This window comes from Emys orbicularis, chromosome 7 (assembly GCF_028017835.1).
Source record: "Emys orbicularis isolate rEmyOrb1 chromosome 7, rEmyOrb1.hap1, whole genome shotgun sequence".
NCBI classification, from domain to species: Eukaryota; Metazoa; Chordata; order Testudines; family Emydidae; genus Emys; species Emys orbicularis.
The window spans coordinates 6,835,157-6,860,385 of NC_088689.1; the positions used below are offsets into that span (position 1 = coordinate 6,835,157).

General features: G+C 48.8%; 1 protein-coding gene across 1 annotated transcript in view; it reads left to right on the forward strand.

Moving 5' to 3' along the window:
• SORCS3 (sortilin related VPS10 domain containing receptor 3) overlaps window positions 1–23,478 on the forward strand; it is a 469,336-nt gene extending 445,858 nt beyond the window's left edge. The window contains exons 21-27 of the mRNA XM_065407380.1: window positions 599–722; window positions 4,351–4,463; window positions 8,516–8,647; window positions 10,443–10,542; window positions 15,387–15,492; window positions 22,577–22,737; window positions 23,414–23,478. Of these exons, the coding sequence (XP_065263452.1) occupies window positions 599–722; window positions 4,351–4,463; window positions 8,516–8,647; window positions 10,443–10,542; window positions 15,387–15,492; window positions 22,577–22,737; window positions 23,414–23,478 (801 nt within the window). The remainder of the gene's footprint in view (window positions 1–598; window positions 723–4,350; window positions 4,464–8,515; window positions 8,648–10,442; window positions 10,543–15,386; window positions 15,493–22,576; window positions 22,738–23,413) is intronic.
• The last annotated feature ends 1,751 nt before the right edge of the window (window positions 23,479–25,229 follow it).

The following is a 25,229-nucleotide window of genomic DNA, read 5'->3' on the forward strand; positions in this document are numbered from 1 at the left end:
CGACAGCGACGAAGGCCACAGTGCTACTGAGATAGATAGGCAGAGTTAAACATCTAGCTTGAGTTAGGCATGATTGCCATAGCTTGGGTCTGGACACTTTGGGGGAGGTATGGCATCCAAATTGGGGTGTTGGGGGGGGGGTCCAACCTGGCTCCAAACTCTCGTTCAAGGCAATGTCTGTATATAGCTTGGCTAACCAAGAGCTGTGGGGCGGGAGGGAGGAATACTGCATTCTGCAACTATTGTCACTCCAACCGTGGAGTTGCTCATTGTGCTCTACGTGGGTATAACTAGGAGGAAGGGGATGCGGTTCAGGAAAAGGAACCTTTTAGGCTGAATGTCAGGAAGCATTTGCAATAGTCAGAGACGTACCTGGCCGCGGGAGAGTCTCCATAAGGGAAGTTTGGGAAGGGCCGTGACTTGAGTCCTGTATAAACGCAGAAAGCCCTGAGGAGCAGTGCTGTATTAGCTGGTGGTGGGATGGATAAAATGGCCCCATAGGGCAGTTCCATTGTCATTTCTGTGAGTCTGAGAAGATACTGTAACCCCAGTCCTAGAACAGGGTTCTGTCATCATTGCTTGTGTTTGCCTTTTGCAGCCCCTCATCACCCTAGAAAGCAGCGTCTCCTACACCTTCGCCACCGAGGGGACGAACACCATCACGGTGCAGGTCTCTGCTGGGAGTGCCCTCCTGCAGGACACGAAGGACATCGCCGTGCATGGTATGCTCCACCGACTGCAAGCAAAGCCCAAGCAGGGGGCAAGCGGAACCCAAGGGCCTTCCAGAGTCCAGCAGAAGAACGCAGGCAGGGGCTTCCCTATTGAATCTCAGTACGGGACAAGCCTGATTACCCCAGGGACAGGGTCCCGGATTATCAGGGCTTGATGTGTTTGGAGGATCCTCTGACTCCAGGGCCTGTTGGCCAGCTCCCCAATTGCAGAGGAGACCAGAGAGCAGGTTTGATTGAGGGAGGATCCCAAGAGGGAGAGATTTGGCTAAAGCACATTAACAAAATCCATCTAGCAAAGCTCTTTAGTTAAATTGCAGTACCCCTTTCTCTGAGTCTGGGATTCCGCCCTGGACTCTGTTATTTCCCAGGTTACTGGGAACTTCAAAAAATCAAGGCACTGAGGTCCAGATCCTCTAACTCCCATTGTAATCAAGGGGGTATTTGACATCAATGGGAGTTAGGCACCTTAATACCGTTGAGGATCTGGGCCTAGGACTTCACAGTAAGATACATAACTATGAGCTTTATAGCTCATGTCTGCACTGCATGGGTATCCACACAGCACTTAATGAACCTCCGCAGTTCCTGCCTGCACTGGGCACAATACAAATCCTGGACTGGATTCACAGCGGGGCCATTCCAGAGTCCTGGTCAGGAATATGGAGGGGATACCCCCAGGACATCACAGCCTTCTCTCCCTGTGCCACCCTCTGTTTTCATTATCCAGTTCTCCCCAGCTAACGTCAGGAACAGGGCCCTGCTCCGATAGCAAGGTTTTGAAATATGTGCACGTCAGATGATAGAGGTTGCATTGAATGTTTGTCTCGTTCCAGTGATTACGTGTTAAATAAATGCTCATGTGGCTACTAGAAAGCTAGCTGTTGAGATTTAACAACCAGATAAATATGTATTTATCAACTGTGGAGCTGTGGAAATGCAGTGGATTTTAATAATCTGCTAACATGATTTAATAGCACACAGTTACTATTAGCCTATGTAAGTAAATCTGTATTTAATCAGCCTCGTTTCAAGTGTGGTCAGAGGCACTGTAAATTTCTGGGAAATCATTGTCTTTGGAACTGGGAAATAAGTTTCTTCAGGAGACGAATCCAACAGAGCTTGAATATGTGCTGAGTATCTGCAACCCACTGGGGAGAATGTTAGAGGTGCCCCTCTGTGCCCAAGACACAAAGGATCTTAGTCTTTGAGAGCAGTATCTAGCAAAGTGGAGCTCTTAAAGTCAAGCTGTCCTAGCTCATGCGTTTAGTGCTGGAGATCTCCAGTTTGATCCCTGGTGTGTGAGCCAAGGAGGAAGATATATATGCACCTGCTGTCTGGTTTTGGATGGACAGTTGGAAATGCTACACTATTTGCACTGGTGAAGGGTGAAGCACTGGAGGCTGGGTTGAGTTCACTTTACAAAAGGCGGTTTCACTTTGGGCAGGTCTACACTTAAAAAGCTGCAGTGGCACAGCTGTAGCACCTTAGTGAAGATGCTGCTATGTCAGTAGGAGATGCCCTCCCGTCGGCAGAGCACTGTCTACACCAGGGCTTAGGTCGGTATAACTGCATCTCTTGGGGGTGTGGATTTTTCACGCCCATGTGCAACGTAGTCATACCGAGGTTTGTAGTGCAGGCCTGACCTTTGTTTACCTTTTAGTTTTTCTATCGTGTGTGTTTTATTTAATAATGCTGCGGCACCTAAAAAGAAAGGACAGCACTTGCCATTAAAAGCATGACAAGACCTGTGGTTTTTATGGCAACATCTGTGGCATTCCTCATTGATGCTATTGTCAAGTTAAATTTTATCTGCATATTATAATACCTAGCTCTTTTATAGGCTTTGCATCTGTACATCTCAAAGCATTTTACAGAGAAGGTCAATATAATTGTCCCCATTTTACCAATGGGGAAACTGAGGCAGAGAACAGGGATGTGACTTGCCCAAGGTCACCCAGCAGTCCAGTGGCAGAGCAAGGAATACAATGCAGGTCTTCCAAGTCCCAGTTCATGTCTGAGCCCCAAGACCACTCTGGGAAATTATGATTGACATTATTTATTTGTATTGTGGCAGTTCCTAGAGTTGCTGACCAGAGCTCAGGGCTCCATGGTGCTCTCACAGTACACACATGAATCACAAAATGCCCCAGAAGTCCCTGCTCCAGAAAGAGTTTATGTTTAATGTTGTGCGCTTCACCTGGGTTCTGTATACTAATTATTGAAACCTCCAGACATCATAATGGCTCAAATCCATCCACCCTCCATAAGAACTCTGGTCTGAAATGCCCAGAGTCAACAAGCCAACATGGAAACCAAAACCTCAAAAGAAAACAAAATAGCCCACTCAAAATTCACACTGAGGAATGCCTTGCAGCATGGCTAGTGGATCCTCCAACGCTGGCCCTCACGGACACAAGCTCTAGGTGTGGTGGAAATTTGACTCCCTAACATACTGGAAGAGCTTGTGTTGTGTCCTCCAGCAGTGGCTGGTCCTCTAGAGGATAACAACCTACTGCTGCTACCACCTAATGGAGTTATCCCTTTAGCTCAAGTGGTAGACATCTAGGCTGTGATGATGAAGGCCCCAAGTCCAAACACATATAAGGAATCAGTACATTCTGCAACTGAGGGAGCTCTGCTGTTGGCTGTGGAAAGCCGAATTCAAGGCCTCAAAGGCTGAGACATCCCACTGCATCTTGTTAGACTTTGTGGTGCTGCATTAGAATTACAGAGCCACATGACAGCAGAGTGAGGGAGACATTAGGGGGTTGTGGGCCAGGAAGGAGCAATACACATTAGATGAGACTTGAAAAGAGAGGATGAGTCAGAGAGATACGGGGAGGCAGGTCCAGAGGCAGGCGCTTGTGCCAACGGGGGCGGAGGGGGTGTTACAGTGCAGGCTAGAGGACCTGTCTGGGCTTGGGTACTTTAAAAAAAAATTGTCACTGAAACCAGCCTGGGACACCCCCACCCTAGCTATCAATTAATTAGGAAGTAATTTTGGAGCGTCTTATGAATAGCCTTCCCTGGATTTGTGTGTCATTAGCACTATTGGTGTCTGATTTACTGGGGTATTAACCATTCCTGACAACGTTCCAGGAGAACAAACAGATAATGGCTGCTTTTGGAAAAAAAGCATTCCTGACCGTCAGCGTTTGCTCTGCGGAGCACAGTGCAAGTGAACAAACCCATTTTGAGGCGCTGGCTCCAAATTTCATCCTGACCCTGCTTTACTTACCAGGCGGCCGCTTTGCAAGTGGCAGGCCAGAAGGTTAGATGTTCAAACCGCAAACCCAAAGCACGATGAAGGGATCATGTACTCCCCTCTCGTATTGCTTTCTTTTCTCCTTTCTTTCCTTTTCCCTTTCCTCTGTAAAGTGCCATGGCATGCTACTGGAATGAAAGGCCCTTTATAAGTGCAGTGTGTTGTTTTGTCTGTTTATCTGTGTCCTGCAGTGTGTTGGTCTGTCTCTTTGGCTTTAAGATCCTTTGACAAAAGGAACTGTGGTTCTAATCCAAAGCCAGGATGACAATGGGGGTCTTTTACTGACTTCCATGGGCATAGGATCAGGCCCTATGTACTGTCCAAGTATTATTATTATTCTCTCTATATCCGCAGAGTATTTCCAGTCTCAGCTCTTGTCGTTTTCCCCTAATCTGGATTACCACAATCCTGACATCCCCGAGTGGAGACAAGATATTAGCAAAGTGATCAAGCGAGCTCTAGTGCAGGTGAGTGCCTGGTTCCCATTCTCCTTCCCAAACAATGGAAAGGCAATTAAAATGCAGAGAGTTTCATAGCGGAATAGCAAAAAAAAAAAAAAAAAAAAAGAGAAAAGGATGGGAAAGAACAGCCATAATGAAGCTATCGTTTTGGAGTTGTCACCAGCAGCCTGTTAATGTGCTGAGCAATTGTAAAACAAAACACATTAGGGGATTTGTACTCAACATAATTACTACTATTAACGTTTCTATAGCATTTTTCAACCTTAAGTATCCCAAAGCAGTTTACAAACCCAGTATATTTGTAAAGTGGCTAATAGAATAAGATATTCCTTATTTCCTGTCTGTTGTATTAATTTAGGTGGGATATATGGGCCCAAAGAATCAAAGATGTTATCATAACCCAGACGCTGTCCACCATGAAACGGTTTTAAACAAGGTTTGGGGCTTCTCATACAGAGACCTCTCAAGCTGCTTGGCAAACACACCATTAAAAAGCCCTTTCACCTTTTATTGAAGATACAGAAAAGAAGGAAAAACAGTTAAAAGCATTTGAAACGTGAAGTATTAAATAAGGCTGTTATTTTAACAATGTCCCTGGCTCTCTTTCCCTTTAGTTGGAGAGAGTCTTTAGAAGGGAAAAAAAACCCATGTCTGACAGTCTTTTAGATGGTATTAAAGAGGGTAGTAGCTGTCCTGTGGAGGAAAAAAGAAGATAGTTGAGATGGGCTGAAGCTGTTGTTGTTAATGTCCGATCCCGTTTCTAGAAGATAAAACAAGACAAACGCACAAAAGTGGGAGAGCAAAGAACACCAAAGATTAGGGTTACCATATTTAAAAAATAAAAAAAGAGGATACTCCACGGGGCCCTGGCCCCGCCCCTTTCCCACCCCCAGCCCCGCCCCAACTCCGCCCATTCCCCGCCCATTCCCCAAAGTCCCGCCCTAACTCCCCCTCCTCCCTCCCAGCCACGCGAAAAGGGCTGCCCAAGCGCTACCGGCTTCACGGTTTGCCGGGCAGCCCCCAGACCCTGCGCCCCCGGCCGGCACTTCCCCAGCGCAGCTGGAGCCCGGGAGGGGAAGTGCCCAGCCGGGGGCGCAGGGTCTGGAGGCTGCCCGGAAAACCTGTGAAGCCGGTAGCGCTCGGGCTTCGGGCAGCCCCAGTGCCTCCGGACCCCAGCCGCCGGCCGGGCACTTCTCCTCCCCGGCTCCAGCTGCTCTGCTCCTCCCCTGACTCAGACTTCGGCTCTGTTTAAGAGCCAAGCTGCCCGAGCCAGCACTACGGGCTTCGGGCAGCCCCCGTGCCTCCGGACCCCAGCCGCCGGCCGGGCACTTCTCCTCCCCGGCTCCAGCTGCTCTGCTCCTCCCCTGACTCAGACTTCGGCTCTGTTTAAGAGCCAAGCTGCCCGAGCCAGCACTACGGGCTTCGGGCAGCCCCCGTGCCTCCGGACCCCAGCCGCCGGCCGGGCACTTCCCTTCCCGGGCTCCAGCTGCTCTGCTCCGGTGGCGCAGGGTCCGGAGGCACGGGGGCTGCCCGAAGCCCGTAGCGCTGGCTCGGGCAGCTTGGCTCTTAAACAGAGCCGAAGTCTGAGTCAGGGGAGGAGCAGAGCAGCTGGAGCCGGGGAGGAGAAGTGCCCGGCCGGCGGCTGGGGTCCAGAGGCACGGGGGCTGCCCGAAGCCGGTAGCGCTGGCTCGGGCAGCTTGGCTCTTAAACAGAGCCGAAGTCTGAGTCAGGGGAGGAGCAGAGCAGCCGCGGGAGAGGAAGTGCCCGGCCGGTATTTTTCCCGGACATGTTCCGCTTTTTGGCAATTCCCCCCGGACGGGGGTTTGATTGCTGAAAAGCCGGACATGTCCGGGAAAAAACGGATGTATGGTAACCCTACCAAAGATAGAAAACGCAGCTTCTGTCCCTGGTGTTGATTCTTACTTGCAAGCTCTCTGCTGGAAAAACACAAGCCCAGCGCATGGTCTTGTCAGCCACTCTGAGACCTGGCAAACTTGTACCAGCATCAGGCTGCTTAGGGCATGACTTTTAGCTGCCTCTTTCTGGTCACAAGCTTACAGCAGTGTTGCAAAATATGCACTCTTGGTGGGCTAAACCAGACTCTTATTAGCAAGAAGGAAGAAGGAGAGAGATAGGAAAGGGAAGAAATAAGGTAGGCAAGGAAAAGGACACATGGGGAGGTAGGGGCACATTTTAGGTGGTGTTTAGGATTCAGCTGGAGCAGGTGGAGGTGATCATCTGGGCCCCTCTCTCTGGCCTGGTCTGGTTAGGACGTCTCTCAGGATGATGAAGGCCCACGGTCCCAGGGGACAGTGGGGGTGGCAGCCATGATGGCAAAGCTTGCTCCAGTAGCCAATTTTTGAGGACACCAAAGGGAAGTGCTGAGTGGAATAGTCGCATCCCCTCATTATTTTTTCCACTTATTAGACCTAATTTCTGACATACCAATGTTGGTTCATTGATTCCTGGCTGAACACTTTTCGTGTTTACCAAGCATGATCTTAGCACAATCCTTGGGTTACATGAGTAGGCCTTTTAGTTCGGACTAATTCAGTCTGTCTTGCCTTTGCACCTGTTCCCCATAACATCTGTTGTTATAGGTTCTTGTGACACTTTATGAACTTACACTCACTTTTACAGCTGAGCTCATGATTAGGGTAAATTGGTAGGCCCGGCTATCCCAGCAAGTCCCACACAGTTGTATAGTGTTGCTATGTGCTGTTGTGTTCCACTCCATAGGAAGCTGCATATCAGTGCTAGGTCAGAAGATCTAATCTAATCTATCTATCTGTATTGGAATGAGAGAGATGTCTTTTCATCTGATATTTAGCCTCCTGTGGAGTGGAGCACATATCAACACTACACAACTGTTTGAGACAGGAAGTGAAGAATATCTCATCCTATTAAGACAGCAGGATGGGGAGGGACTTTATTGAGACAGAGGGTAACTAACCCTCATTTGGATTTTACCAGGACATTCTGAGCGAACACACATGAATTCTTGCAAAAACAATAGAAGTGGCATGGAATAATTAATGCTATCAGGCAGCCAGGGACTCTGTTTATATGTCTCATCAGGTGATGGATCAAAGCAAAAATTCCTGATTGTAATGGGCTCGAAGCAAGAGAAACGTCATGTACTTTTCCTTCACATTTATTTTCTGCTGTTCTTGGAAACAGAAAGTGATTTTTTTTTTACATTTTAACATTCCTATTTGCCGTTTCTCACAGGCAGCAAAACTATATGGAAAATTGGCAGTTGATGGAATTTCAGCAATTTAATTTTCACACTGTGAGAAAACGTGGTTCATTTGACGAAACAGGAACATTTTACCCCTTTACCAAATTCAGAGTCGCTTTGCAAAAAGAGGCCGGCCGATTTTTTTCTGGTATTGCAAACACCGGAAGGCGCAAAGCAAAATAGACATAATCTAAGAATACTTGTCTCTGTGTCCTGTTGGGACCAAATATTCAGCTACAACCTCTGAGCTATGCTCATGCAACTACAAACGTGAGGGAGCACCCAGCCGACACAACTAGACAGCCATCTGTGCATGAAAATTAGGCAGCTGGGTGACCAGAAACCTGATCTGTAGGTGCATAATGGGTTCATACCCTCCTTTTCAGGTACCATCAGTTGTGTGTGCAGCAGTGGGTGTGCTGAAACAGGGCTGCTTGGATCTGGGTTTTTGAGTCAGCCTTTTATAAAGATAGGAGATGTGCAAAAAATCTTGATATACTGTTGGTCTGTATTTAAACCTCGCAGAAGTTGGGTTCTTTGGATCCCTGGGTACGGTCAGGCCCATCCTTAGCTCTAAAGGTTAAGGAGGAGGAGTGGTTCTGTACAAGAGCTTCTGTGACAGGCCCTACTAAGTGGACATAGCAGCTCACTAGAGCTACATCGCCTATAAGAGAACCTGAGCCCCCCAGACAATGGGTAGGAGCTCGCTGTTCCCCACTTAATTAGCTCTTCTGAAGGAAACAGGATGAAAGAACGGAGGGCAGGACCAAAAGGCACCGAGTGACCTTCTAATGCCACTGCTCACTCTTCTTCCTAGGTGACCGGTATCCTCGATGAGCAGATTTTGGTGGCGGTATTTCCTGGCCTGCCCACCTCCGCTGAGCTCTTCATACTCCCCCACAAAAACACGACGGAGAGGAGGAAAGGCCATGAAGGCGATCTGGAGCAGGTAGCAGCACAGAATGCAGCTAAGCTCAGAGAACACCTTGCATGGACACGCACCGCACGCAGAATACTCCTGGGGCTTTGACGTTTCTCTAAAAGAAGTGCTGCTGTTCAGCTCCCGCTATTGGACGTGAAGCCTATCCCACGTTCAGATAGGCCCTCGCCCAGATGGCGAGTCTATGCAGCATTGGAAACCACTTTGAGCGAGCTTGGGGAACTGGGCACGGAGACCCATACATTTCTCATTAAGCAAGGCCGTTTTAAAAAGAAAAAATAGGCTTTCCCAATGGCTTGTTGAGAGATGCAGAGGAAGCTGAGCTGCGTAACCTTTTTCATGCCATGGTCCATAGCGCCCCCAGTGGCGAGACCCTGTTACCGTAGTGCCTCCCACCGGGTCCTACCCTCTCCATTGTGGCCTGAGGACAATACCCTACACCCCTGACAGTAATGGAAGGAGAGAGGGCAAAGCAATGAGATAACATACTGAGCGGCTCACTAAAAATAAATCAGGCTCTTCTGCTTGCGTATCTCTGTTATGAGACCTCTTTATTGTGCAATAGCAATCAGCGCATGCCAACTATATTTGGAAGTTACAATAGCCATCCATTTAGATAAATAGGTAATTACGGTGATGAATAGGGACCGCGATGTTCAGGCAAGAGGAGAGTTAGAAACAGCACCAGGCTGCGAAAGCTTTCACGCCAGGATTACTAAGTGATTAAATCAGCTCTTCAAAAGCACACAGAGTGAAATGCTGCAGCAGAAACCAGCCTGGCTCTGGCTAGTGTTCTCCGGTGCACCACTGGTGTACGGGATATACAGCACAAGCTTCGTGGGAGGCATCCCACAGCTCGCGCGCTCTGCTGCAGCTAGGCATTAAGAAACTTGGAGGACCACAGAGAATCTTTAGAAGCTCTTGTTACCTGCTGAGCAAAGTCATCCCCGTGAGATGACACTAGCCGACTGAAAGCCAGCAAGGTCGGTCTCGTAAGTGTGTAGCTCAGTGTGCCTAAGGGATGCACGAAGGCGTGTTTGGAAAGCTGTGTGTGGGGATCCTCCTGACTTCGGTTGAATTTTATCCTAGAGGGTAGGGCCACGTGCAGTGCCGCAGAGATCTCAGGTTTCTGTGAGTTCTGCTTCCATTGCAACACAATGATCTGTGCGCTGTGACACCGCCACATGCTGGACTGCCCGCCCACGGGACCCCCATCATTTGAGCAGAGGGAGTGGGTTGGGAGTTAAACAGCCTTCAGCACTAGATCCCACCCCTACTTTAACAGGAGCTGCAGGCCTGGAAACAGGGGGGAAAGGAGAGGCTCCAGGCTGGCCCACTGGTCTAGTGACCCATGGTCTGATCCAACCTCCATTGAGCTCAATTAGAAGGTTCCCAGTGACTCCATTGGGCACTGGATCAGGCCCCAAGAGTGTTGATTGGGAGAAAATGAGGGGGATCCCAAAGGATTTTCTTCCTACCCAAGTCTAGCTTTCTTGTGATATATAGGAGGGCAGATTAGATGATCTGGAGTTCCCTTCTGGTCTTAAACTCTGGGACTCTATGGTTCTTGGTTTCCCTTCCAGTAAAAACATCATAGCACACTCCTGGGACCTTAAAATTCCACCTTTCCTGCTGGGAGAATCACATGGAACAATACTGAGTTCCTGAAAATGCCCCCCGCCACTCTCCCTGCTGCAGGACGGGTTAGGTTTTAGCCTTCGGAGACTGCATGCATCCCAAGAGGTTCTGTGGTGCTGGTACTATTGTCCATTTTGACCCCACATATCTCTGATTGGTTCACCAGGTTGTTGAACTCCTCTTTAATGCTCTCAACCAGAACCTGGTCCAGTTTGAGCTGAAGCCTGGCGTCGAAGTCATTGCGTACGTCACTCAGTTGACATTAGGTAAGTGTGGAGTCCCACGTAAGTTGTGCTTCCCCCATTACTTCTCACAGGAGCAGGGACACAGACCAGCACGCTACTGGCATATAAATAGATGGACATTGGGAAAAGAGGAGAGTTTCTCAGTCATTCAGGCTCTGGCAGAGGAAGAACAGAGGCTGGCAATTGCATCCGAGCTCCATCCCAGAATTTAAGGAGGAGCCCCCACTGTGCGCAAAAGAACCCAACCAAAACTGGGTGGCATTGGCACTGCTGCTTGATACGTGGATTGGCTGAGCCAGGTTCTCTGTTTCCTAATGCAAGGGTATGCTCCCCATTACCTGGCCTTCTCCCTCCCCGCACGGGACCCTCCACTAGCCAGTCAGCACTGGAGAAGGGCCAGATCCACACCGTTTGGCTCCAGGTTGGGACTCGAATTGTCAGAGAGTTTGGGGTGCTGTGATGGGGGATCACGGGTTCAGGCCCACGTCTAATCAGAACCTCCAAAGAACTTCCCCTCCTTTAACTTGTTTCCTTCCTCAAAGCTTCCCACGATAAGCTGATACCCTCCCAGCCAAGGCGGGGCTAGATCAGCGAAACTCTCCCTCCTTGGCCGGAAGTGCGTTCGCATAACCTTTGAGGGGGGAGACGGTTTAAAGAAGAGGCATAAACTGTTGGAAGGGGGATGTTCTTCAGAGGTGCCGGATCAGCTTCAGAGCTTGCTTCCACCAGCCCAACCCTCTCCCGTGACTCTAGGTAGCTCAGCTGAAGAAGAGAAAGAGCTGATTAAACCTCGCATTAGGCAAATGGCTTGGTCAGGCGTTTGCTCCATTCCATGAAGAAACCCCACACTGTGATAAGAAGCTGCTGGGGCTCTAGGAATGGTTCCCTGGTCTTCGTGGTTAGACCCTGAATTTAACCTTCTGCAGGTGGTTCACGGGCCCTTGCCTTCCAATCTGACAACAGAGCATCTGCCTACCCTCAGTTCTTGAAGCATCTGAACCATTTACAGCTGTCAGGGAAACACTGTAGTCCAATGGATAGAACAGAGGCCTGGGGTCCTCCTGGGCTGTAATCTTAGCTCTGTCACAGACTCTCCGCATGACCATGGGCAGGTCACCTTGGCCAAAACTTTTGCACCCCTAACTGGACACCCTTCGGGTCTGAAGCACTCAACACCCACAACTTCAATCATAGCCAATGGGAGTTGGGGTGCTCTGTGCTTCTGAAAATCAGCCCCAAAGTATCTTCAGGTGGGGACCCAAAATCTGAGACATGCAAAGTCTGCTGCCGCTTTTTAAAATGTTAGAGGTAGTTGCTCCGTGCCTCAGTTTACCCACTTATAAAAATACCATCATTGTGAGGCTTAGTTAATTAATGCATTAATATCTGTAAAGTGTTTTGAGACACTCAGATGAAAGATCTTTTATAAGGCCCTGATCCCGAGCCCAGGGAAATCAGAGGGAGCATTTACATTGACTTCCATGGGCATTGGATCAAGCCCCTATTGCAAATTAGAGCTGGGTGAGGATGAAGCCCTTATTGCTAATTAGACGTGGGGGCATTGGGGAGGGGGAGAGAGACCAAGCCACTCAAGAATAGCCCATAGCCTCTGTGGTTAAGGGCATTCGCGTAGGGTGTGAGAGATTCAGGTTCCAGTCCCTGCTCTGCTTGATTCAGACCAGGGACATCAACCTGGGACTCCCATGCCCCAGCTGAGTGCTCCAACAGCTGGAGTCTCTCTCTTTGGCTTTGTCCAGAAATTCCATGTTGGACCTGAGACCCCTTCCCAATGGAAGTTCCATGGAGGCTGATGCAGTCACGTGAAAAGTTTAGATTTCGATAAATCATCATTTTCCAACAAGAAAACATTGCCCCCCAAAATTCCCAGCCGGTTCTATTCTCGCTATAACAGTCCTATACAGGAAGCTGCTGCTCTTTCAGTGAGCATGGAACTCAGGAGAGGGAAATCTCGGCATCTGGCGGAGGAACACGTGCCCTGAGAGTGACCCATCTCTACAAATTAGCCCTCATTAAGATTAAGCACTGGTTATCGATCTCCATCTTCACACAACTTCATCATGCGTCCCCTCCAATCCTCGGCAGCCCTGCAGCCCACTCTGCCGTGGCGCTCTTAGCCAGAGATGAAAGGCCGGAGAGCTTTTAGCTTTTGCTCTTGCTGACCATCCCTTGCAAGTACCTGGCCAGGTCCGACGTGCAATATCTCAGTGATCCCATTAAAGGAAATGGGGTTTCTGGTTCCCGTTGAGTTTGTCCCATAGAATAATGGGATTCACATTCCTCATTCATGAAATGTTCAGAGAGCCAAGAACTAGCTTAGACCATGGCTTGTGACCTCTCTCCCACCTACTGCCTTTGCTCAGGCCATAGGTGGCAGTGGGCAGCCTGACACTGGTTAATTTAAGTCGTTGAGATTGCTTTTATTAGGAAGCAAATTCCTTCTCGGTGGTATAAACGTAAGGCTCCACAACAACAAAAAGCCCCTCTCAGACTGTTCCCTCTGGGGGAGACCCTGATGGTCAGGGGTGGACAGCCGGTTAGAATTAAAGTGTCAAATCTGTACCCAGATCCCCAAGTTCAGGATTCAGTATTTGTTATAAATACTGCAACTGAAAAATTCAGCTCCAGGTGAAGATTGTGGACAGCCTTCCAGCCTCCCACAATCTAGGGCTGTTTGGGTCTGAGCTTTTGCTTCAGATCCCTCCCTCTACAGTGTTTAGATTCAGGAGCTCCAGCCCTTTTCCAGGAATGAGAGTCTGAGCCGAGCTTTCCGCAGGCTGGGTGCTTCCGTGAAAGTCAGTGGGAGTTCTGAGAACAGGATGCCGGCAGTATCAGCCCCTTCGATTGTAAGAATCAGGGCAGGGATCATGAGTGGCTTGGTCGGTGTAGACTCCTCCATGTCTACGGTGCTATATAAGCAATGGAGAGTTGTAATAATGAACCCGGATCAAATGTTCTTTGCAGGTCCAGGAAAGTTCATCTGCTACTTAAAATCATTTGCAAGAAGCTAAGTGCTGGGATTAAACTCAGGAGTTCTCAGTCCCAGTCTTGCGCACTGACATCTAGGCCATGAGAATTCTGCCCCAGACCAGCTGTGTGAGCAGCTACCCACACAAGGCACTACGTACACTCTATTACAGTGTTTCTCAAAGTCGGGCCGCCGCTTGTTCAGGGAAAGCCCCTGGTGGTCTGGGCCGGTTCATTTACCTGCCGCATCCGCAGGTTTGGCCGATCGCAGCTCCTACTGGCTGCGGTTTGCCGCTCCAGGCCAATGGGGGCTGCGGGAAGGGCGGCCAGCACGTCCCTCGGCCCGTGCCACTTCCCGCATGGAAGTGGCACGATCGGCCGAACCTGCAGATGCTGCAGGTAAACGAACCGGCCCGGACCACCAGGGGCTTTCCCTGCACAAGCGGCGGACCGGCTTTGAGAAGCACTGCTCTATTATAAACCGCCCAAACCCTATCAATAGAGGTGGGCCAGCGCTGCAAACTGCTGTGGAATTTGGAAAGCAACAGGGGACTGTTTGGTTGGAGGGGTTTTGCTCTGGGCTCATCTCCAGCATAAGCTAACAAAATAATAACATCTCAGCACCAGTTTTATAGAATCACCCTTCAAAACCTTTATGCCTCTGCTCCAGCCCCAGTGAAAGCTTCAAACGTGACAGCCCGAAGAGTTAACATGGGAGCAGTTAGTTTGTCTGAGCACAGCCTGCTTCTGCCTTGTTATCAGGAGCTGTTACAGGGCAGCGCCAGCTCAAATAGGAGCTTCTCTTTTGAAGGCAGGGGAATTGATTTATCTCATACCAGCTGGATTTGCTCAAACAGCATGTCCCACGCAGCAGAGATAGGAAAGCACGTGCTGCAAAGAGAGAACCAGGTTCGGCTGCCTGGTGCTGTCAAGGCTGATTCCCCATTCTGGCACTTTGAGTGCAGAAGGTGGGGACCCGCAAGGACACTAAAATTAATACTGGCCACTCCAGGCTTGTATTAAACTCCCAAGGTTACAGCTTTTCTCTGACCTTGGCTGGGTAGATGCTGCCACACCCAAATGCAAAACCCTTTGGAACTCAGGAAGGCGCACATGGGGTACCCTCAAGCCCTTTCACACACACACCCTCCAGGGAAAAGCTGAGAAAGGAAAACAAAGAAATCAGCTGTTACCACCAGCTAATTAAAAAACATGTGCACAAACCTCTTAGGACACCAAAAATCCAATCCTGTTCTTAAAAAAGGTAAATTTGATTAAAAACAAAAAGAAAGAAAATACATCTGGCTCTTAGACTTTTACTAAATTTAAAAAATTTAAATATCGAGAATAACCTTCTTGAGGTCCAGCTTAAAGGTTACAAGCAAAACAAAAGCATTTGGGTTAGCACAGAGGAGTCCACTAGCCGTAAGAAATAAACAGAAATAAACCGAATCGCGTCTTCCTACACATTTTCTAATCTACTTGCATATCTGGGTTTCCAAATAAGCAATCTCTAGGTATGATTCTGATGATTTTCACACCTGGCCTTCAGCTTCTCACAACATAACTGCTGCCCTGTTCCCTCTTCCCCGGAGAACAACAACAGACACAAAGGGAAAGTTTTTTCCCAGTTTTAAAAAGTTCTAGCCTTCCCATTGGCTCTTTTGGTCAGGTGCCCACTCCCTTCCTTTACCTGTGGACTGTTTAACCCTTTACAGGTAAAGCAAGTAGAGAACAGCTACTAACAGGGATTACATAGCTAACTGGCTGGCTCGGTGTCCATAAAAAGGAGCTACCCCTCCCCCTTCATTTATCACAGGTGCCCAGACCCCCCTGGTTAATGACTTCCCAATATAATTGTCTGCCCTTTCTCTTTGCAGCGCCTCTCGTGGACTCCAGCACCGGGCACAGCAGTTCGGCGATGTTGATGTTGTTGTCTGTGGTCTTTGTCGGCTTGGCTGTTTTTTTAATCTACAAATTTAAAAGGTATGTTGAGACGCTATCCAGGGAGGCAGCTGTTTCCAAGGAAGCCTGGCAAAGGGATGCTGAAAATCCAGAGTTTAGAGCAGGAGAGCTCCTTGGTATGGGGGTCTAGGATTGAATGACAGATGGGATTTGGGGCCAGAACCTCCTTTGACCTGTATAGTTCCCTTGTCTTCCGTGGAGCTGTGTCAGTTTCCATCAGCTAGAAATCCAGCCTCTTAGCTTCAGTGCAGCTACCCTGATTTACGTCAGCTGAGTATGTGATCCACTGCAGTCAGTGGTGCTCCACCTGTTTACCCCAGCTGAGAAGCTAGCCCTTGGCTTAGACTGATTTAGGATTCTCAGTAATGTAATTACCCTCCCCTCGCCAAAAAGCTGAAATGTGCTTGTCTGCAAGGGCTGTGACAGACGCTGGACTTGCTGCCACATTTCCAGTAGGCCAGGCAGTCAAAGCTACTGCCAAGTGGACAATGACTTACCCAGGTACGAGGTGCACATACAGTACATCCAAAATATGGCCGCCCATTAGGATTGCCGACCTGCAGTGTTCTGCTGTGATTGGACAGCTGGGACCTAGTGGCGTTTTCTTATCTTAGCGATGATGGACAATGATTTACATAACGGGGGTGGAAGGACAAAGGATAACCTGAGGTTTTGCCAGCTCAGTTCTGCACTGCTTTGCACTTTGCATTGGCGTTCACACTTACAAAAAGCAAGGGTAAAGCAAGCATCTCCCAAGGGGGTAGCGTTTTACAGCCGCTTTGCACGGGTGGAGGCACAGGAGAATCAGGCCCTTGATATTTGTTTCCTGTTGCTGCCTGGTCCCAGGAGATGAGCTTTGTCTCCACATGTTGCTCACCACAGTTAATCCCTGTATTCAGCCTGAATGCAATGTAGTCCCTCCCCTGCTGAGTGCTAGCATTAGAATGCAGAAGCCCTCCATTGAGCAGTGTACACATGATGTTGTGGGAGCCAGTGTTAATCACCCTCTGTTACTTCCACATCACGTCTGCCCTGCTCTCAAATCAACAGATGATTTTTTTTTCCACGTAACTCACTGTGAATGCTCATTGGGACCTGAAAAATCAAGTTGTGTCTTGCATCAGCGCTAGAGATGGGCTTGAACCAGGACCCGAGTTTGAACAGCCCTCAGTGTAGAGGGCCCGGGGCTGTTCAAAATCCAAATTCAGCGGATCATTCGGTATCCGTACATAACGTGGAACCTGCCACCATCTCCCACAGCTGTTGTGACCCGACAGGGAGCTTGTCTGTGTCTGACATGCAGAGAACAGATACTTCCATGTTAAGTGCGAAGGTGCCAGAAACAGACTTTAATATAAACACCCTGTTCCCGAGCAGCAGTCAGGACATGCGTTGTGTCCATTATACTCTGCTGTCTGAAGTTATCAAAGAAAGGAGGGATAGCTCAGTGGTTTGAGCATTGGCCTCCTAAACCCAGGGTTGTGAGTTCAATCCTTGAGGGGGCCACTTAGGGATCTGGGGCAAAATCAGTACTTGGTCCTGCTAGTGAAGGCAGGGGGCTGGACTCGATGACCTTTCAAGGTCCCTTCCAGTTCTAGGAGATGGGATATCTCCATTAAATTAATTTATTAACTATGGGACAAGTGTGATTTGTTTGCTGAATGGCTGCCTAATAGGGATGGTATCCGTACATAACGTGGAACCTGCCACCATCTCCCTCAGCTGTCGTGACCCGACAGGGAGCTTGTCTGTGTCTGACACGCAGAGAACAGATACTTCCATGTTAAGTGCGAAGGTGCCAGAAACAGACTTTAATATAAACACCCCGTTCCCGAGCAGCAGTCAGGACATGCGTTGGAGCTTCTTAGGGTAATCTTTGCACCCAGTAAGGTTCCTGCCGTGTTAAATGTGCTGCATGCCCAGATCCAGCCCCGTAGCTGTCTGTACGGTACTGGAACTACAGATTAGATCTGATTTTTTTGATTCCAGGCATGAACACGTTTTAAGCTTCTAACTCCCAAACCAGAGCCTTTCTCTCTCACTCTTCTTCGGCACCATGAAAGGCTGTGCCTTATAAGGCATTATTGGGTTGTAGACAGCCTGGGGTCTCGAGAGTGGAAAGCGGTCACTCAGAGGGGCCTGGACTACACGCTCCAAATTGAAATCAATATCGTTGTACTTATAAAAAGGAAACGCCGCTCGTTTCTGAGCTTTTTCAATTGAAATTGGCTGGTACCATTGCCTAAGGGCTTGATCCAAAGCCCACTGAAGTCAATGGGAATCCAGTGCTCTGATCCTACGTCCATTGAAGTGAGTGGGAAAGCTTCCATTGATTTCAGGAGAGTAGGATCAAGCCCTTAGTGCCCAGGTTTTTCCTCTGCTCAGATGCAGCGTTTCAGCCTCCTACGCTTGTCAAGTTGATAGCACAAAGCCACTTCGCTGTTCCTCTCTGCTCCCGCGCTGTGATGAAATGCAGCTTGCCAATGGAGTGCCGGCCCTGCTCCTGTGCATGGGATGCTATTCCAGGGACAGGAGGCCCAGTGAGATGACACCTCTGTCCTGGAATGTGGGGACCAGAGGCTGGACTTCTGTCGAACCTTCCCCTCGGAGTGATGCAAAGTCCCAAATCTTTCCTCCCTGGCCTGTGGCCCCACATGAGGCTTTCTGATCGAGTTGTGTCTGGGGCTTTGTAAAAGGGGAGCGGGCTAGTAAAGAGGAGTCAGTACTCGGGGGCTGGAGCACCCATGGGAAAAAAATAGTGGGTGGTTAAATCAGAGCTTGTTAAACGGGTTCTAGGACTACGTTATTAGCTGCTGTGTCCAAACCAACACACGCCACTGCAAATGACAAAGGTTGGGGTGAAATCCGGAACCCCGAGTGCCGGGTCACGGAGCAGAAAACACGCTCAAACCCCAAGCCCGTTGCCTCTTTGGCTTAGAATTTAAAGCATGCAGCAGCTGTCGACGGAGAAATGGGCGTAAGGTAAATGCTCATCTCCCACTTCCTCCGAGCTGTCAGTCCGTCGGCAGTGTGTACTTTTCTGATTAGCTAGAATCACTGTCTGAATACCGAGCTTCTGTTTAGAGAAGGGGGGAGCATGTGGCAGCATGAATTTTTAATTCTGCAAATGTATAGAATTGGCACGCCGCTGGCTTCCACGCAGCCTCCTTATTATGAGTCCGTAAGTCATAGGCTCAGCAGACACGTTAGAGATCCCTGCTGCTACCTGTTCTCCCAGCTTGGAACCCTGGCTGTGAAAGGAGTGTGTGTATGTGGAGCTCACCCATTATAGGGATCAGAGAATCATAGGACTGGAAGGGACCTCAAGAGATCATCTAGTCTAGACCCCTGCACTCATGGCAGGACTAATTATTATCTAGACCATCCCTGACAGGTGTTTGTCTAACCTGCTCTTAAAATTTCCAATGATGGAGATTCCAAACCTCCCTAGGCAATTTATTCCAGTGCTTAACCCCCCTGACAGTTAGCAAGTCTTTCCTAATGTCCAACCTAAACCACCCTTGCTGCAATTTAAGCCCATTGCTCCTTGTCCTATCCTCAGAGGTTAAGGGGAATAATTTTTCTCCCTCCTCCTTGAAACAATCTTGTATGTAGGTGAAAACTGTTATCATGGCCCCTCTCAGCCTTCTCTTCTCCAGACTAAACAAACCCAATGTTTTCAATCTTCCCTCAGAAGTCATGTTTTCTAGACCTTTAATCATTTTTGTTGCTCTTCTCTGGACTTTCTCCAATTTGTCCACATCTTTCCTGAAATGTGGCACCCAGAACTGGACACAATACTCCAGTTGAGGCTGTTTCAGCGCATAATTATTACTTCTCGTGTCTTGCTTACAACACTCCTGCTAATATATCCCAGAAGGATGTTTGCTTTTTTTGCAACAGTGTTACACTGTTGACTCAAATTTAGCTTGTGATCCACGGTAAGCCCCAGATCTCTTTCCACAGTACTCCTTCCTAGGCAGTCATTTCGCATTTTGTATGTGTGCAACTGATTGTTCCTTCCTAAGTGGAGTACTTTGCATTAGTCCTTATTGAATTTCATCCTATTTACATCAGACCATTTCTCCAGTTTGTCCAGATCATTTTGAATTATAATCTATCCTCCAAAGCACTTGCAACCCTCCCAGCTTGGTATTGTCGGCAAACTTTATAAAGGTACTCTCTATGCCATTATCTAAATCATTAATGAAGATATTGAACAGACCCAGAACTGATCCCTCCCTGTGGGACCCAACTCGTTATGCCCTTCCAGCATGACTGTGAACCACTGATAACTACTCTCTGGGAAGGGTTTTCCAACCAGTTATGCACCCACCTTATAGTAGCTCCATCTAGGTTGCATTTCCCTAGTTTATTTATGAGAAGGTCATGCGAGACAGTATCAAAAGTTTTGCTAAAGTCAAGATATACCACGTCTACTGCTTTCCTCCCATCCACAAGGCTTGTTTCCCTGACAAAGAAAGCTCTCGGATTGGTTTGACATGATTTGTTCTTGACAATTCCATGCTGACTCTTACTTATCACCTTATTATCTTCTAGGTGTTTGCAAACCGATTGCTTCATTATTTGATCCATTATCTTTCTGGGTACTGAAGTTAAGCTGACTGGTCTGTGATTCCCTGGGTTGTCCTTTTCTTATAGATTGGCACTATATTTGCACCTTTGGGGGACTCGGAGGGCAGATGTGTGATGGGATAATGCAGAGGGGTTGTTTGTGTGTGTGGATTTGTTTTCTCCCTGGTTCCCAGAGGCAGCTGGAGGCTTTGTTGCACGCGGCAGCCGAGAACTCTTTTTCACACACACACACACACACCCCGCTCACGATTTAAGACAGTAACTTTCCTACTGCTGCTTCCTTTGAAAACAGAGCTCAGGTTCCCTGGAGCTACAGGCTTATCTGGAGTGATCTGGGCCCTTTGATCCTAACTGGAGTTTTCCTGTTCACTCTCAAACCTTGATTGGACTGTTCAGGCCCCTTTCAGGGTCTGGGTCCCTTCACCCGATGGATAGAGCCTTCTCCTACCCCTTATCCATTGCTGGAGAGTTTTGCACCATCTTCCTAGTGTACTCTTCCCCTTCATCCCTTGCTGGACTTGTTTGCACCCTTATACCTGGTTGGGTCTATTCTATTCTTCCCCTGCCCTGCCCATTTACCCTGCTTGGTACATTCTTTGTCCATTATTATTGGCAAAAATTCTTGGGTATAGTTGGTGGCTGTTGTTTTATTCTCCAGACCCGAAGCTGTCACTGGTGGCGGTGGTGGGAATCTCTGGACTGTATTGGTTGGGAAAGCAGCCTCCAGAATACGAATGGAATGTAAGCCATGCAGGGCTGTTTACCTGAGTCTGCAGACAGCCTAAAATAATAGCTCACAGGTGTGAGCCTCCCAATCATCTCCGCAAGGGGTGGACACCAAAGCCTCATGATGAGCATTGGCCTGTAAGCACCGTTAACTCTTTTGCTGCTGATCAAGGCATGCAGTGAACAATCACAGAACTGCAATGTGTGGACTTTGCTGTAGAATAGAGACGCGTTTTATATTTTTAAGAGATAGCCTCATGAGCCGAAGCTCACCTTTCCCTGCCAGGTGTTCGGTGAGCCCTGTTCCTTATCAGTGCGTACTCAGGCTGAGCAGAGCGGCTGCACTTAGCAGAGGTTGCTCTTTTTCTCCCAAAAGAGATGGGGAAAGAGAGTGTGTGAGGGGCTTGGTCAACACTTGAAAGTTAGAGGCATGTGAGAAAGCCACACTCCTGACCGCCCTAGCTCTGCTGCCATGATCCCCAGTGTAGACACAGCTACGTCAACAGAAGAGTACCACTAATGGAAACCCTCCTGTTGGTGTAAGCTGTGTCTACTCTGCAGGGCTATGCCAAATCTCCATAGTGAAGACATACCCTGAGAGAGAGAGAGAGCGTGGGAATTCAAGAGGAGAACATTAACACTTTTCACTTCTCCTGAACATGACAAATATATCCTGATGTCTGTTGATAACAAAGAAATGTCAAGTTAACATGACAGCACCGGAGATTTGGAGTCAGAATCTCTGATGTAAATCAGCACAGATCTAGTGAGGTCAATAGGGCCGAGCCAGTTTACACCCGAGAGGATCTGACTCGTTTTGGCACATTTGGCAGCAAAGAAGTTAACATCCAGAGGTGGCCCTTGACAGAGCCTCCTTTGAAGCGATCGGCTGTTGCTCTGCCTTATGCCTGGAGTGGCACAAATGGGGTCGTTTCAGAGGGGTGGGTTGTCTAAAAGCCAGCTCCCGGGAGGGAACTACACACAAACCCCACTAACAAGCTCTGGGATCCAAACGCTGTTCCTATTGTTCTGAAATGGCCAGCTCTTCTAGGGCTCATCCACTTTTCAGGCAGGTCACTTATTTCTCCATGCTTCCCCATTCCTCACCTGCAAAAGGAGGATAATAAAACCGTTCTTCTGCCTTTTCCCTGTCTTATCCATTCTGATTAGTAGCTCTTTGGGACAAGGACCATTTCTTACTATACGTATGTGCAACACCTAGCAATGGAGCTTGGTTGAAGCCTCCACGTGCTATCAGAATCCAAAGGATGATAATTCATTGGTCAATCACTAAAGAGCCAACATACTCTCCATACTACGTCACATCCTGCCAGGTGCTAAACACCCCTGAGAGGTGCTGGGTGCATTTAACTCCTATGGGAATCAGTGGGCATTTCCTTGGCACCTTGAAGGATCAGGCTCCATGACTCCAGCATACTTTCCCTATGCATAGAATAGTTCGTAGCCACAGTGTCTTGGTTACCACGCCGTGGGGGCTATTCCTGGTTTGGGCAGGGATGGTGTCCCTAGCCTCTGTTTGCCAGAAGCTGGGAATGAGCGACAGGGGATAGATCACTTGATGATTCCCTGTTCTGTTCATTTTCTTTGGGGCACCTGGCACTGGCCACTGTCAGAAGACAGGATACCGGGCTAGATGGACCTTTGGACTGACCCAGTATGGCCGTTCTTATGTTCTTAAGGTTTAATTGCTCTAATGAGCTCAGTTCTGCTATGCCAAAGGTCACCGCCTGAAAAAGGCCTCTTGCTTTGCTTTCCCGGCCAGGAAAATCCCGTGGGTTAACATCTACGCTCAAGTCCAACACGACAAGGAACAAGAGATGATCGGTTCCGTCAGCCAAAGCGAAAGTGCCCCCAAGATCGCACTGACCGAGTTCACTGACCCTGAGGAGCTAATGGAGAAAGAACTGGATACGCGGGTTATAGGTAAGGCACGACTGCCTCTCGGCGAGCAGTGATCAACCCAGAGAGCACGCTGGCCCTGGAGATACTTGCAGAATCCAGGTCACCAGGGTTCAGGAAAGCAAATGGACAATGGCCCGGGTAGCAAAGGCACCTCAGGGTGTGAATGGGATGGGACACCTCGCTGTGGGGGGAATCCGTATTCACATGCACAGAGTTGAACTGATGGCCACATCTTGGGTCAGGAAGAATTTCCCCTCCAGAGCGGGGAGCTTGGGTTATGTTGCACTTTCCTCTGTTCTCGACCTTTTCCATACTGGGATTCCCCCTTCCCAGCTAGCCGGGACCCCACTGCCATTTAGCAATGTGTGATGGCTTGGTGGGGAGGGGTGTTGTGAGCCTCCCACATGTGTGTGATCTTGACTCCCATGATGTTGGGGTGGGGGATTCAGCCCAAGGCTGGGAACCCTAGAGCAAGCCCGGTTAGGTTCAGGCAGGCTTATCCCATGTGATCAGTTTCCTACTATTGCAAGAAGTGTGGGGTACGTCCCCCCTCCCACCCACCGAATTCTCTCCCTAGGCTCGGACTGTGTCCTGCTGCTCTGTGGCTCATCTGTACCCATTGCCCGTGGGCAAGAGGCGACAGACTGGGCTGTTTCCTGAGCTACCCTGACCCTTTTCTCCCTCTTGTCTTCCGCAGGAAGCATCTCGACAATTGCTAACAGCGAAAGCACAAAGGAAATCCCCAACTGCACTAGTGTTTAATAGCGAGAATCCACTTGGTCTACAGCATTTCTGGCTTTTTATTTGTAATTATTATTATTATTATTGTTATAATTATTATTATTAAAAAAAGAAAATGATGCATCATTATCATCATTTGGGGGCGGGGCTGGGGAGAGGTGTTTTGTTTACCAGGGCCACATTCATAAACAGCAGGTAGATGTTCAGCATTTGGAAAATTCCCATTGGTTAAACATAACGATTGTAGGCCGAGACTACAGGGCTAAGGGATTTGAGTGCCCGGTTTGTGTTAAAATGACTGGGAATCATGTGTCTAAATCTCCTAGGTGGATCTGAACACCTCAGCTGAACTGTTGCAGGCAAACGATCCACTTCCCGCCTCCACACCCCACAGTAAATGAACAGCCTAAGACACGGGTGTTGACTCTGCAACATGCGGAGTGCCCTCAGCTCCCAGTGACTTGCAGGTCTTAGCCGGATCGGGCCCACTCAGTTGACTCTCCTTGTCCTTTGATGGGGAAACAAACCGAGTGATGTTAACCCTTTGGGCTCTGAAGCTGGCGAGCGGGATGCACAACTTTATGAATGAGGCTCTAACCTGTGCATGTGACTAGCGAGGATACCAATGGCATACTGTAGATAATTCCAGTGTAAATAACTTTTTATTTCTTGGGAAATAATTTAATGTTTAGTAAAAGAAAAGTTTTCCAAAAAACCCCACACCCCCACACAAACACACCAACCAGCCCACCAAGGACCCCATGTGAGTTCTTGCACGACACATGGGTTCTGAATATATTCCAGTTGTCTGTCGTATTTAACTCTTTCAGCTCTCTCTATGTTACACGGTGGTGTTTCTTTTTGCATAACAGGAAGGATTTTTTTTAGGGGGGGTGATTTTAAGAGGAGGGAACGAGGATTTCATAACACCCCTTAACAGTGCGCGTTGGGTTTTCACCCCAGTTCTAGAGCTAAGCCACTGCCCGTAGACTTCCAGTGCAGAATCTGGTGTCACTGGGTCGAGAACATGACGGAAGTGAGGAGAAAGGATCTTGATCTCAATGATGGGCAAACCTCAAAGTAGTTGGGTTTGAACAGGCTTCCGAAAGCCGGGCCTGATCCTACAACCCCTGCTCGCAATGGGCCAGATTCTGATATCCTTATTCGCACTGAGGAGTACCTTTGAGTAGTCTCTCTGAAGTCACGCTCCGGAGGAAAGAGCACTTCCATGAGAGTAAAGGTATCGGAATGTGGCCTGACGCAATGCTGCGTGGAATTAGGGACTGTTTGGGGGAATAAGGGTTACAGGCTCAAGCCTGGTGCAAAGCTGAATCTACATTTTCTCCAAACCCCTTGAGACTGCAAAACTGAGCTGGGGTTCGCCTAGAAAGAGGCTTCCTTACCGGGCTTCCAGGGCAGCTGCTTGCAGGCCTGGCTGGAAATGCTGCATGAACAACTTTTGATGGTTGGTGCTGCCTGGTCAAAACATGGCATGCGGAAAGGCGGCATGAAAACGGGATCAGAGGATGGGAAGTTCTCTGCAGGTTTTAGAGCCTTCTGAGCTCTTCGGTTCCGGTTCCGAACTGGGAGAGCGTTCCGAGCAGGAGGAAATGGGGAAGATGCTAAAAATGAGCCCAGTCCTGCCAGGGCCCAAAGGGAGCGGAGGAGACTGCCTGGCTGGGGCACCTTTAGGAGATGCTCAGCCTCTTGCAGGATTATAGAAAGCAGAAACGGGCTCTAAGTCAACTCCAGCTCCAAGCCTCCCTGAAGTT